The 15,756-nt window shown below is 37.9% G+C and overlaps 1 protein-coding gene across 2 annotated transcripts in view; it reads left to right on the top strand.

Moving 5' to 3' along the window:
* Positions 1-5,188: 5,188 nt before the first annotated feature.
* LOC130427177 (RNA-binding motif, single-stranded-interacting protein 1) overlaps positions 5,189-15,756 on the top strand; it is a 36,662-nt gene continuing 26,094 nt past the window's right edge. The window contains exon 1 of one of the 2 annotated variants that reach the window (XM_056754311.1): positions 5,189-5,409. In XM_056754311.1, coding sequence (XP_056610289.1) covers positions 5,341-5,409 — 69 coding nt within the window. In that variant the 5' untranslated portion in view covers positions 5,189-5,340. Of the gene's footprint in view, positions 5,410-12,044; positions 12,350-15,756 lie in introns of those variants that run through there. The other variant, XM_056754312.1, reaches the window with a different exon arrangement.

The following is a 15,756-nucleotide window of genomic DNA, read 5'->3' as shown; positions in this document are numbered from 1 at the left end:
TCTTAAATAATTCATTGTTATCACCCTTACAAAAGAACCATCACAAATGAGATCTCTTTAAAGTCTCAATCAATTCTCCTCGACATCGCTGACATTAAATGGAGAGCAAATGGAAACCCTTTCTTCTGCATCTCAGATATTTCTTTGAAGAAACACAGTCATAAATCTCACAAAATGTGTCTTTCATTAGAGTTTCAGAAGAGATCTCAAATGTGTTAAACTGAGCTCAGATCTCTCAAGTCTGCAATCAAAAGTCAATATTATTAAAGATCTCGATATGATCTAAAACATTTCTCATCACATTTACTCAAATCCAGATTACTTACAATCTACATTCATTTTACACCTCCATACTCTTCATAGATTTGAACAATTGCCTCATTTGTTTAATTTCCTCTAAGCTATTAAAGGTAATTGGAAAGTCTTGGTATAGATCCAGAATCACGTGCAACTGTCTCACACCTCATTATTCTTCACTAGTTCTACACTCCATGTGGAAAGAGGTCCATCAATCCATTGATAACACTTCTGTTGTCAGTGTTACAGTTACACTTTGCTCTTTTGAAGTCACGTCAGATGTCATTAGTGTTAGAAAAGTGTCTTCCCAAGCTGCTTTGATCTATAGTCCTGTAGTTACATGTTTCTTACTGCCACATTTTTTCTGCTTCACTGGCATGACAAAACGTTCAATGCATTACTAAAGTGTCTGCATAGCAGCTATAAACAATGAGAAACAACGTATCATATCTCTTTATATTTCAATTATTTCTCCTAGACATCAATGAGAATAAATGGAGAGCAAATGGAAACTTCTCTGAAAAAGTCTCAGAAATTACTCTTGAGAAAATAGCCAGAAATCTCACAATTGTCTCTATTTAGTTTCAGAAGAGATCTCAACAGTATCACGACCTTAGCTGAGATTTGTCAAATCTGCCAGAAATCCATGAAATAATCATATTTTATTAAAGCTATAACATATATATCAGATTTATATTTGCATCCTTTTTGTTAGCAGTGTTGGTCTATAAAAATCATAACATGTAACTTGAAAAAACTTTGACATTAATGGTGCATATCTATGTTTCTATCAATCATGCTCTCTCTCTCTCTCTTTCTGATTCTTCCGCTCACCCTCATTACAGACACAATCAGAGCCACACGCTGACACACCGGTGCTGGCGAGTCTTTGACACATCAGATGCTTTTCCCCACATGTCTGAGAGGCCACAGAATAAACACACTGCTGTAGGTCTGCAATGAGAGGGGCTCAGAGAAAGGGCAGAGCTGAGAGCCTGGCTGCTGAAAGTCTCGAGGGAGGGGAGACGTAATGAGGAATCTTGTTCTGGAATGCAGAGAGAACACTCAAAGGTCTCATTTCAAAGAGCCTCAGCAAGAGCCGACAGAAAGACAACGAAATGTTAGGAGTTTATCACTAGGAAGATTTTAAGTATAGTTTTATTCATATTATTATTGAACTAATCTGTAAACTCATAATGTTAGTAAAGTTCTTTTTTTACCCCAAAAGCGCTCTTAATTTAGTTTTTCCATGACCATTTTCCGTCTCCTTTTAGAAGTAAACAAGCTATTTTTTGCCGCTGTGCCTTTAAGGCTTCTATGTAAACAATCTGTTTGAGTGAAATGAGATACAGAGTTCTGCTGCACTTACTCACAAGCTGCGAGTTTGACACTAAGAACACTCAGAAGACCTTAGCAACCGCATACCAACGCCCTGCCAATCACCCACAACATCTTGGCAAATTAGCGTTGAGTTGTGCACACTCAAAATTTCTTTAGAAAATAGAAAAATCTAGTTTTAAAAGAAATTTAAAAGAAATCTCCTGAAGATACTGACACAAAGTGAATTTCTGGATAATGATTGTCTGCTCTATTTTGGTTTTTTTAAAATAGATGCAACTGACATCATTAGATCTCAAAATTTTCTCCTATTTGTGGAATAATATTTATTTTGGTGCGCCAACCTATTAAATAGCATCAGATTAAAAGGATGGCTACAAAAAAAAGATAAACAAACAAATTTCCTAATATTCCTTATAATTAACTTTGTCTTACCTTGGTTTGAAAATATTTTTAAATTCTTTTATATTTCTAAGTCAATACTCCATAGATATATAAAGCATATAATCTTTACCTATGGTGGTTAGAGCATGGTGCTAGCAACGCAAAGGTCATGGGTTCGATCCCAGGAGATTGCACTTAGTCAGAAACAAATGTATAGTACAACGCAATGCAAGCCGCTTTGGATAAAAGCATCTGCCAAATGCATAAATTAAATTTTAATGTAATGTACTGTAATCGTCATAAAACGATCATGTTAGTCAAGCAAACATTATGTCCTTCCTTCGGGGCATTTTCTTCATTATTATCATCATTTCAAGTCGCTTAAATCTAACTGTGCTCACGGCCATATCACTGAAATTGTTCTATTGTTTAAAATTCTGCTGCTGTTTTCTAAACTTCCTGGGGGTTTGGTCTACGGAGCAGACTGCCCAATAGCCTTGCGTATCACAAAGGTCACAGAGTTGATGGACAAGAGAGAAAAACAAGCTAAATAATGAGAGCTCTGTAGAATGGCAACACAACTCACAGCTCAGCAAAATAAAAAGTCCTCAAAAAGACATATCCACTGATGCGCTACTTCATATGAACCTTGAAACTTACTATGTTCCTGCATTTACTTTTATGTTTTAAATCATGGAATGAAATCAGGTATTACTGTATATCTTTTTCATAACTCCACTTTTTCTCTTACACAGGAGTGAGATTACATAAAGTGAAAATCAAGATGTCTGCATGGCATGTCCTGGGAAAAATCCTCTCACATCCATCCCCCTCAAGTGTTTTAAAACAGACCTCAACATGTCTCGAATGGTTTCCTGAGATATTACAAGATCTTAGATTTACCGAGATACTAAATCCTATAATCCAATGTCAACATTTTTGTATAAATATAAACTCATTTATTGTTAGATTCTTCTCCCGAGTTCATACTGCATTCATACCGTATTATAGCTCTGTACTGTATCCTTACAATACATTTCTCTTTTGCGTTTCATTTTTATTTCAGGAGAGACATCTGTGACTAAATCTATAGATCATTAACATAAAAGAGACGAAAATCATAAACGGTTTGCCTGGTCTTATCATGCATAATGCAAATAATTCCAAATGTCTTTACAATCCTTTATAATAAGGCAATAACTTCTGCTCTGGGAATTTTCATTTTATGCCATCACCAGTCATTCTTCTACCACCTGCCTATAGTCCGTTATGCCCTCTATGATAGTGTGTGTCATAACTTTATTTCAGAAAAGAGTGTTTCTGATGATAAATGACAGTGTCATAGAGCTCCATCTGGAAGTGACTATCAGAGCAGAAGACCAGCGGCTAATGAATTGGGCGACACAGGCATAGAGAGACGAGAGGTGACCTGTAGAGGTCCTTCCCACGCCTCATACAGGGCGTCTCATTCTGTCATTACTGCTGATTAAAAACACACACACGCCCGCACTCAGGTCCTGCGAGACAATGGCCACATTTAAACTTGGAAAAGGCCAGCTATTCAACTAAAAGTTCATTTGCAAGAATATAATGTGCATGCATAGTACGCGATTCTAGCTTTAGCAGTCATCTTTTGCTCCGTCTCTCTAGATTAAGTGGATTAAGATTTAATGGGTGCTGCACTGCTTGCACCAACTCACTTGTTCATGATTTTCGCAGCAGGCTTTGGTCCAGACTTTCTTCGCAGGGCGCTTAGACATGCATGATGCTTCCTGTCTCCTGATGCTAAACAGGAAAAGCAGCTCACAAGAGCAACTGGCTGGACTCCAAAATACAGGCTTCAAAAAGTCACGATATGAGTGTGTTTAACCCTTTTGTGGAATAGATTAGATCACATATAAAACTAAATCATAAATAATGTGTGCAGCATGTAGATTTATACACATATATGTGTATACACATTCCAACACGAAAAATACTGTATTTACAAAAGTATATTAATCAAAACACATTACAAAAAAAAAGCTTAGCGGATGTAGGCTATATTATAGTATTAAGTAGCCTAAAGTAAATTGGTGATCTGTAGTAGCCCAAACATTATAGTAAGGAAAAAAAATGAATAGGCCTATGTGGGAATTTTACCACATTATAGCCAATAGAAAAAAATAGCCTAACTAAAGTAATCGAAGTAGTAAATCAAAATTTAGCGTTCAGTTGTAAATGAGCATCATATGATTTATATATTTATAATAACTGTACATCCTTAAACATAAAAAACCACTATTATGCACCTGTTGTTTCTGTATAATTTTTTTTCACAGTATAGAAGGAAGACACAACGCGACTCACTCAGACGGCCAGAGCGCCGCCAACAATCCCACAACCACCCGCGAGAAGATCTTGACTCGCTGGTCGTGGACCGACCGTACGGCCACCGTAGATATAAAAACGCTTTTTCGCGTTGGTTTCTTATAAGTGGAGTTTTCTACTTGAAATCTTGCAAACTACCCTGCGAAGAATGACGAACAGAAGACATTATCGTACAGCCTTTGTGAATCTGAGTTTTTAAAAGTAGCATGAAGAATAAATACAGACAGAGAGAAATTACTGTTCCGGAACAAGCAAACATCGCAAAAGTTAACTTTGTCAAATTGAAGCAAAAAGTTGTGTTGCCACAGGACATGGACATTTTGTTATAAATGGTGGCTGTTTAATTTGTTGTAATGCCATGTTTTGTTGTCTCACATTTAGTTTTGTGTCAAGTTTGCATACTGTACAGTGGTTGAATTAAATAAATGTGTAACTTACTTTTAATAATAAACTAGCCCCAGTCTTTCCTGTTTGTAACATAAATAACGCGGTCAAAAAACAAGCATATTGTTTAAATACACAACTTGTATGGTCATTTAATTTTAAAACAACATTCAATATATTTGACATGTTTTGTCATTTAACAACTATCCCATCTAATAATAAATCTCTTTATACGAACACAAAATTGTTTATTTATTAAAATAGGTACGTGAAACTACTGTTTATCACAGACTTGAACTGTTATTATTCGGGTGCTTTACGATTACAGTTTAGGACGAAGTTTATTTGCTTGGGATTTCTAATATATGAGTTCAGTCTTCTGATCTAATGCATCGGAGGGTGTCTGATCTGCTCCATTGCAGCCCAGCGTCAGTCCAGCGTCGACAGCAGTGCTTTGCTGCGTATGTCTTTTCCTCCGCGAGCAGGGCGCAGGTCCCAGAGTCGTCTGATAGGAAGTGAAGTATCGCATAGGAGTGATTTCCACGACTGAATTTACCGTTTATCTTCATGGGCAAGGTGTGGAGACAGATGTACCCCCAATATACCTATTACTACCCTCATTACCTGCACGCCAAGGTAGGATAAATGAGTTTTATATCGCTTTACACGTCGACATTTTGTCTGTTTACGGTATTATTGTGAGGTGATGCTGCAGTCTGCGCGTCTGTAAGTTTGTTTTTAGGGTACATTTTCAATCCCTGTGTTATATACAGTATATACTTGTTTGCTGCTCTTAACATACGGATTTTGTCGGTTTACGGCATTATGTTTTTATTTCGACTAAAGCTGCGAATTCTTGTGTCATAACATCGTGTATGTTCTGGATGATGCGCGTATGAACTTCAGCACTCATCTCATCGATTTTTTTTAACTTCATTTATGATCCCAATTTGTCCCATAGAGAGCCAATAACTGTCATTTTGTTGTAAAGTACAAAACGATCATAGTTTAATTGTTGAACGACTGAATCTGTTGACAGCTTCTTTAGAAATAAAACCTGGATTTTAACATGTTCTATAAGCCCTGTAAAAGCAATATATAATAAAAGCAATATTTAAAATGCTAATATATAAGCAACACTTGATTGTTGTTTTAAGACTTAAAGTTGTTTACCTCAAAATTATTAAGACAAAGACTTAAAGGTATACATTCTCTTCCCCACATTTAGATTCATACTGTATGTAGACTACTCTTTGTAAAATGTGTATGCCGTTTGTAATATAATGGTTCATGTAGACCATTAATCAAACTGTTAAAAGAACAACAAAATGGCTTGAAAATGTGGCTGTAATCCAAGTCATTCAATAGCTTTGTTTCAGGAACTGTAAAAAAACACAAAATGACCATAAGCTGTGCCTCCACCAATGTTTACTTTTCTGGTTCTGGACACTTTTTTATTTTGTGGCTGTTTGTTGTTTTTGGCGGGATGCCCTTGTACACGTACGGAACAAGTTGAGATGTTTTTGCAAGATAAGCTCTGACAGGGACAAAAGGCCATTTATTATTACATCACCTTGAGTCCTTCAAGGTTTGAAACCAATATTTTGTCTTTGTATTGATCAAATCAAAACGATCTTTCCGCACTGCCGTCGGTCTGTCTCTTGTACAACAAAATTGTATGCCTTTAGGTGTGTTAGGTTGTGATTAACTGCGTAATTGCGACTGCAAAAAGTGGGCTTTGTTTTCTTTCGGCAAGATACAATAAAATGTTTACCTTTTTATTTTGAAGGTGAAATGTGACCTTGACACATTTTAATAAAATTCACCTTAACCTATATATTACTGTATGTGGTCCAAATGAACAATAGTTTTACATTATGAGTCTAGATACATTTTCCAAAAAAATCAAAACCCACCAATTTTTCACAGGCCGAGAAGAATTTCCTAGATAAACATTAGCTTGTAGGTGGGCTGGCCATGTCAACATGGGCCTTTGATCAAGGGGTGGGTTCTAGCGCATTAACTGCCATTGGACATTACACGCAGAGCCTGCAAACAAAGCCATTGTGAAGGGCCTGAAAAAGCCCTATACAATGTTTACAATAACGTCAGAGGAGTTGCCTGGCAGTGGAATGTTCACAATTAACCAGCACCGCGGCACGCTCATTATGTGCGAGCCGAGCTGAAAGAATTCCAATTGTTCCCCTGCGATAGTCATTCTGGGAACTTTTCTGACTCGGGGAAAATGAGGGACTGGTTCACAATAATACCCACCGCGCTGGTGAAGGGATCTGCCAAGAGCCCGTCTCGCAAACACAGCCGGAGAGCCCGAAATGGCCCTTCAGTTTAAATGACAAGGTCAATGAGACCGCTCTGGTATTAATAGACCGGCTTTGTTCGTTTGTGTAAACAAGACGATTCAGTAAATGTGGAGGTAAATATGTGAAGAGCAAATGGGGGGAATAGATTTGCTGAAACGGGCTATTTGAAGAGCGTCAGAAAGAGCTGGGTGGTATATACTATGTGACGGTAGAAATGAGATTTTAAAATGTAGTTTATTCTGAGGTAGATATATATTTGCTCGGGTATCAGTGGACAGGAACCAATCAAAGTCCCAGTGACATAAAAAATTACAATGCCTATTTTTTCATGAAATATTGCAGTGTTTATTGTAAGTAGTTTATTAATGTGGGTAATTTTCTTTTTCAAAGTCGTGTGCCCTCATAATCTTTACTGACTATCCATCTTAAATGACATATGTCAGATGGCTTGGGCGGAGCATCCGTTAACTCCTCCCCTTCAACTGTCAGTCTCTATAACGTCATCGTGTTATATAACGTTTCTCTTAAGATTTATTCTGCTACTCATCTCATTACGCACAAGATTCACACAGCCGTCGCTACTGCAGGAATGATGGAATGGAAATGAGGACATTACTGACATACAAAGCAAACTCTCAAGTAATTTGATCATTTATTTGTCTGTGAAACGAATACTGAGACATTTGTTTATCACAGTTTATGTTAGATGTTAGAACTCGTGTCACTTTCTTTCCAAAAAGATTTTCTGTAGATAAATAGAAAATTTCAAAACAAAGAAGCATTTTAAAGATTGTCATGTTTAGATGCTTGAAATCATTTGAGAGTGTTCTTCCTCCATATAAACTCTAGAGAAGTTTAATGTGTTGTGATTATTTAAGTGACAGGCGTGGGATGCATAAGAGAAATGCTGCCGTGTGTCATGCAAATGCACAAATCATATTATAGTCATGAATTTTATTTTATTTTTGGATCTCTCCCAGATCCACATCTTTTCTTTTTTTGTGCAAAAAAACAGGCAAGCATTAATTCTATTATTTTAAAATTAAACATTCTCAAGGTTGCATTTAATACTTATTAATTGCCAGATATATAGTTTCGTTTCAGATTTCCAGAATGTCATTTTTTTTTTTATTGATACTTCACTCATTTGTTCTTTTGTAAACGTTTGGGTCAAATTTGGAAGATATTTTGTTGCTTAAGATCTATATGAAATTATACAAAATAAAAAACTAAAGGCTTTTTTGCCATCTTTTCTTTGTAGCGCAGTACTGCTTGATTAATTGTGAAACAATGTACGTGGTAGAGGGCTGTAATTAGTAGGATGTAAGCAAGCGTTTCATTCTGTTCACATCAACACAACCAGCTATACTCTCCTTCGCTCTCTCTCTTTCTATCTCTCTCTCTGATTAGCTGTGAAGGAGAGAGAGAGCGAGAGAGAGGCGTCTTCCTGTGCGACAGACACACACACGCAAGCAAACACATGCTGCTTTGTACCGCATGATAAATTTAAAGCTGTCACTGTTGACGACTGCGATGTGGCCTCCACCGAGAAGATGGGGCCTTCAATTAGAGCGAGACAGCAGATTCAGAAAGGTAAGTTGTGTAGCACTGTTTCATCAGAGCAGAAATAGCAATATTTTCTTTACACGTCGCAAATGGGCCGAGAAAGAACTGTGTGAGAAAGTCACAGGCTGAAACGTTCTCCATTGCAGTCGAGGGCAAAGAGAATGTGGAGAATGCAGTCTGGGCCAGTTGCCTGCTGACTTTAAACGTGCTTCAGACGCAGCAGAGTTCCAGCGGAGTTCTCCTGTTTCCTGCGCCCTCCTGTCTGGTTGTAGAGCAAAAGCTCTGTGAAAACATGAGAGAAGGAAGGATATAGCAAAGCACGCATATGCAAGTGAATCTACATGCGTGTATGGATTTATGCACACGCTTGTGTGTGTTCGCATGTTGGCAGGGTAGAGTGTGATATATGGCGACTCTGATAGCCTGTGGGGGAGGCTACTGCTTAGGTCTACATTTGTTTTCCCTGCGCATTCAGCACGGACAGCTGTAACATGTCTAGCAGATCTGCTTTACGACTGATTTGTGGTCTGCTTTCCTCCTGAGCTGCCATGTAGGTTTAAAGCTGTCTAGGTTTTGTTAAACATCTCTGATTTTACAAACCAGCATTCACAACTAGCTTTGCTGCACGACCCACATTTTACAGTAGACATCAATTACAGCAAATAAAGAATGAATTTAACGAAATAAAGTCAACCGATAGAAAGTATCCATCATAATATGGACTGCATTGACACAACAATTTACCAAATGAGTCACATGCTCCATAGCCAACTTGACTGTGGGTATTTAACGTCTTCTAAATCTCAATTCACCCACAAAAAAGCTCTTCACCCACAAACAAATTGTGGTTGACGGAAAAAGTGAAGGCATATTTGATATACAGTAGCTGGAGTCATATTTTTATACCTTGAGTAGTTTCAGAATGAGAACATGACACACCTGTCAATAGTGGCAGATTCTTCCAAACAAACCATGAATTTGAACCCAGCCAATAAGCATCAAAAGACAACGTTAAGCTCTTATTTTTACTATGCACAATTATATGAATTATTGCATGTTATTGCATTTAGGCTAATTTTCACAGAATGGATGCAGCCCATTTTTAAGGCAACAACCCACAAGAAAAATATTTTATGTTTCTACCTAGTCCTATTAAACCTATTGTTTGATTTTGCACTCCGACCTTCCGATTTTGCTGATTCAGCCCATTTTATTCCTTTATTTGCCTGTAACACGCTGTCGGTGGCCACACTCACACACTCAGCAGTGCAACAGTTCACCATCACAACCCCAAACGTCCTTCGAGTGTAAACGCCGCATTAAGACACACTCCACACACCCAAATGATTGAAAACATATCTATATCAATTGGACCATTTTAAAACGTCCAAGTGTGTGACAGAGAAGGCAAAGTGGCGAAGGAAGGCAGATCATGGCTAGAGGCAAAACACTTTCAATGAAGTGTTAAAATGACCTTTTTTAAGTGGCAATATTTTTCTTGCGGAATTGATTGTCATAGGCATTTGCTAACTTTACGAGTGCCTTTTTCAATCCATATAAAATACAGTCCAAGACCAGCACTTTAATTGAGTCGTTTCATTTAAATGCATTCTCAATCCATGCAATGATGGCTATAGATTTGATACTTTTGTTTTTCCTGGATATTTTTATAACTAAATTTAGTTTTTAATGTCAAGCATCACTTCATATTATCTCCATGTTCTTGAACACTCTTACATGTATATTTTGGTAAATTTATCCAAAAGCAACTTTCTTCACAAAGCCAGAACTCAGGTGTGCACAAACATTAAATCTGTAACTTAAATAGAATATTACAAAATATGTCAAGGGTGTAATAACAGATTAAAGACACTTCAGGAGGCCTTTATACCCTGCATTTGAATAATTAGGGCATTTTATTACCCGGAATACAGGTTAATATTTTACCTTGCTTTGATGTTGATGATAAATATTCTAAGTGTAATTCAACAAAGCAAATACTTATTAGAATTAATAAATGAACCATTTATATAGAGCTTTATTGTGTATTGCTGTACACCCAAAGCGCTTTACAATCATATGAGGGGGTCTCTCCTCAACCACCACCACCAGTATTCGGTTATTTCTTCAGTGATCTGATGTTTGGCTGCATGTTGTTTGTATTACACATGTTTGATGTGTTTTAAAGAGCAGGTGTTTTCCAGTCTAATTTTGTTGAGGAAACATGGGATGTTTTCCTTGGGCAAAGATCTGATTCGATGCTCTCTGCGGAATTGTAAATGACCTATTTACATTTTAACCATCCGACATAAAGTGCTGTCTCAGCACGCTCGGGCATAGCTGGGGATTATTGATACCACAATGTGTTTTCTGCGTTGCCATGATCAAATTCAAACTCAAAACGGCGAACTGAAATCGAAAACTGATGAGCTCAGGGAAAGTTATTTTAGAAGACAACAGGAAGTGCAGTGTTTAGATTTGAGGATCCACTTTAAGTTCATCATAGCCCGAGAGACACTTGACTAAACTGATGATTTTTATTAATCGGTACTAATATATATTTTGCTTATTTATAATTTGCTCTTCAAACATAAAAAGATGGATTTGGATTGGATAGCGAAGGGAAGGCAACCATCAAGTATCCAGAGAGCTCCTTCAAAGCTGTTTAAAATGCATCCCAGCATGCACCTCATCTAGGCTGAGAAAATGATCTGAATGTGCAGAGCTGTAATCTATCACGTCTTTTTTCTTTGTATTCTTTGTTTTGATGTTTATAAAATAATTTGAATATTTTCATTTGGGTTATTTATGAGTTTTGATGACGTCACTATTATTCTATTCTTCCATATATATATATATATATATATATATATATATATATATATATATATATATATATGTATATATATATATGTATATATTTTTTAATAGATTTGCACACATAAAATTGCTGCAAACAAGTATGAAATAGGCACTCATTTTTAATGCCACATCCAAAATGGTCCATCTGGATATATTGGGAGACTTTCATCTCAGTTACCCTTTCTTAAAATCAGTCCCGACTCCTACAGCTCATATCAATTTGTAAAACCACAGTGCCTGATGGCCTCACTCAGGAATGTGAAAAATGCAAGTCAAAGGAAACCAAACCCAACCGAGGGGGAGGCGATGCGATGTCTTCTCTACACATTTAAAATCTATACTGTTGTACCAACGACATAGTGCACAAACATAAACTTAACAGAATTTGCCGTAATGTTTTCATCAAGAGGCTGTCTGGGTGTAAATCTACACCGCGGATCACAACGATCCCCCCATGTAAAGTGCGCAATGGTTGCGCCCATAGTGGGAGGTGTAGTTCTCTGGAGAAGTCACCACAGATCAATGAACTGAGCGGAACAGACGGGCTTGGGCGAGCCGAGAGCATCGAGACTCACTGGGATACTAGCTGCGCACCCTTCCGCTACGCAAATTTCCCCTTAGGTCTTAAAGAAACGTCAAAGTGCGACTGTAATTTTTTCGCCGTTCGGTCTCTTGCGTTTTATAGAGCCAGATATACAACTTTACCATCTGATCTGTGATCATCTGATCACAGAAGCGTTTGTTAGAAATTTACTCATCCGTCGGCGGAGACGATGATTTTTGCTCATTCCGGCCACACAGTGAGGACGTCGTATAACCGTAAACAGGTAAAATCTGATATTTTTTACCTGTGAAAGTGTTGGTTTGAGGTGACAGTCGAATATCGTAGTTTGTGGGAACTATATCGGTGTCAGTAATGCACTTTCGGTGTAAAACAACGACGCAGGAGATACGCGCAACGTCTGAGGCGAGACTTGTGTTTGATTGACAGCTGAAGGGCTACTTGTGACCAAAGCCTCGCGCCGCGAAACTAATCCGCGAAGAAAAGCTGTCATTTCCCCTCTCGGATGGGTGTGTTGTTGTTGTGTTAGCGTTTAATTTTATTGTGTGTGCAGCGCTGGCTCTCATTCGCAGTTTTAGCACACCCCTTTCACCCTCCCCATCAAACCCGTCCCACGAGTTTAAAAATAGGCCTGTATTTAATCAAGTTTTTACGTGCCTCGTGCACGTCACAAATTTGGGATGGGAATATAAATTCATAGCCCTGCCCATCTCTTCAGATGTTAATCTGCTTTACAGTAATGTTCAGAAGTCAGATTGAATTAATGGTGTCTGTGTTCTTTTGTGTGTGTGGTCTCGTATGATGTATTTCGTTGAAGTCTGACTACATGCATGCATGCATTTGACACGTACCATTTCCCTTTGGGTGAATCTCTCATGTCCCTGTCAGAAGAAAGAAATAATACATTATATTTAGCATTTCATCACAATTAGGCACAGGTTCACATCAGAATTCTGGTTATGAACTTGTAATGCGAAAAATAATGTTATTTTTCATAATGATACTTGTTTTACATTTAATGTAGACTTTTTTATATTCGACTTTTTGATGAAGTAAATAAAATACTGGGTTAATAACAAACACTGGGGATAATAAACTGGAAAGAGAAATGTCCAGATGTATAACTGTAATGAGATTTTTTGGGAGGGGGAATGTGCTTAAAAAATATGAGCTAAATGGCAAACGTGGAAATGAGTCTAAAACAAATACGCATGTGCATCTTGTTGCAATGTATAGTTTTTTATTTTTATTTGGGGTTGAAATGTGAGCGTGGCGTGTTTTTTGTGGGATCCCTATTACAGGTAATGCTGAGGTCAGTGTGGATGGGAATCGGCGACCTTGTGACCCCAGTGACTCACAATGAAATTAGAGAGTGTCGCTGCAGCAGCTGCGGAAGCCTTTGTAATTTGTGTGTTGCCGGTCGTGTACATTTAGTGCATCTCCTAATGATGAAATATCATCAACACGAGATTGACGTTTTTTAATAGAAGAGGGGGTTGGGCGAGCAAAAAGATGTGGAGCCACTCAAGAGGATTATACAGATATTCATAGCCCTGTTTAGCAGCCGAGAAGGATCTCTTGCTGGGCGAGGGCGGTTACTGGAAGTTCAGCCTGTTTCCAGCACGGATATGATGGGCTGAGTAGGTCTGGGGTGCTCTGATAAGAAGCCAGTCTCTCCCTGCAGAGCGGAATAGTCGACCAGATGTGAGACACAAACCGGCTTTGAGTTCCTAAGAAAAGCCAGTTCCACTCTGGGAATGTGTGGGTTTCGTCAGGGCAGAGGACCTTACAGGGGAAACACTGGTTTCTCGTCCTCAAAGATGTTCTTTGTCCGCATGTAAGCCCAGTTAGTGCCTCATTTCCTGTTCGGAATGGCTGTTCAGCAGTGCAGTGATCAGATGAGCTGTTTTGTCTTGTTTTTGGAGAGGTCTGTCTGTATACAGTCTTTCCACATGATAAACAGATGTTTGTTTTCTCAGACTTGCATGTTATGATGTAGTTTAAAAAAATACTTGTTTTGTGTGCGAAATGTAAATGCGTCACAGTGTCCTGGCCGAAAGAAGAAAAGTCGACCAAATATCCCATAGTACCCTACATGAGATTTGTGAAACCTTAATTTTGGCCGAACATCTTTATGAAGAGCAGTTTGGCAGGTCAAAACGTGATGCTTTTAAACGCTTCATTCTGTGAGTATTTAAAGAGATTAGCACGCTTCAAGGACTTCCTGTTTGACCGACAACGTGACTCACTGTGCTTTTTCCACCGTGTCCTCTTGGAACGCCTGAATTGACAGGATAATAGCTTTATTTTACTCCATAGTAAAAACAGACACATTTTTAGTAGTGCCAATAATTCCTTGAGGACTTGGCGGTGGGGAAACCTGTACAAAATTAAGTTTTGGTAATATATTTTCCATAGCGTCATATATTTTTTTACGAGTCAAAAACATTTACTCTCAAAACAGAAATCTTTTGAATGTGAACTTTGCAATTGAGGAAAATGTTTTGCATTGAAGTTTCAACTTTAACATAAAAAACAAATTCAATATACTAATAACTAGTGAGTTTGAGAATTGGCCTGTGGGTTCAGCAGCCCTATACTGCAGGACTGATGGAGTCTTGTGTTTTTACTGTGTTTAAAATTGTACATTTTGTTTTCCTTTCCATAAAGCACCAACATGAAGTTGCTGTATGGAAACTATCTGTATATAGTTTAAAAATTGCTATTGGTTTTCATGGGAAAATAATTGTATAGGAGTTTGGAAAGACAAGAGAAATGGGCAAATAATGTTTTTTGGAAAAACTATTCCTTCGATAACTGACTCGATTATTGAGCTCAGGTCTCATTTATCATGCCATGTGTTTAGACAAAGGCAGAAGGAGTAGCCACAGGGTTGTCAGGTCATTTCAATTAGACAGCGGCCCTGCCCTGAGCCGTAAATGCTCCCTTTGTGTAAACCCTTTAATAAAATGATATTCTGTTCAGCATTGAGCTCAGATCTGTACTTTTCAGCACCTGCCAATCATGAGTGGTTTCATCGCTGTATCTGCTCTGTGTGGGAATTAAAGAAAGAGTTCAGGCTAAATTAATGTTTTGTGATCCTTTACTCAACCTGGTGTCATTCAGATCCTCGTTGTTTTAGTATATATGTAGGTCACACAAAATACGTTTTTTCTTTAGGCAAATATCAGAGCTTTGAACTGAGCCACGGGCAGCGATTTAGACTATCAACAAATAAAAAGAAGCCAAAAAACATAATGTTTTGTGTGCTTTACATATTCAAGTCTTCTTTTGAGGAGGATTTGTGCATCATTTCTGATGCTAATGTAGACAAAATTGCACACCTTAGCTTCTTCCTTGTTTCTGAAAAGGTGACGAGTTTCTGTTCGTGCACACCTATGAAACAATGAGACTATGTGAACTATTCATTGATTGGAAACTCGAAACAAATTATATTTAAACAAAGGAATGTATGCGAACAATGAACTTTCTGTTCATTTTATGGTGAAGATGTTGCGTAAATGAAGAGACGGTGAAAGGCACTTTTCCATTCTTTGGAGTTCGTCTAGCGGACTGTGCAACTGCAGCATTCCACAGATTCTAAACGTTTCCTCCTCCTTGTTGCTTCCACAAAAGAGTGCTACTGATGATCACAGTTAAACACCGAGGGCA

This window comes from Triplophysa dalaica, chromosome 8 (genome assembly GCF_015846415.1).
Source record: "Triplophysa dalaica isolate WHDGS20190420 chromosome 8, ASM1584641v1, whole genome shotgun sequence".
NCBI classification, from domain to species: Eukaryota; Metazoa; Chordata; class Actinopteri; order Cypriniformes; family Nemacheilidae; genus Triplophysa; species Triplophysa dalaica.
Note: the sequence above shows the minus strand (reverse complement) of the source record. Positions and strands in the feature narration are given on the sequence as shown.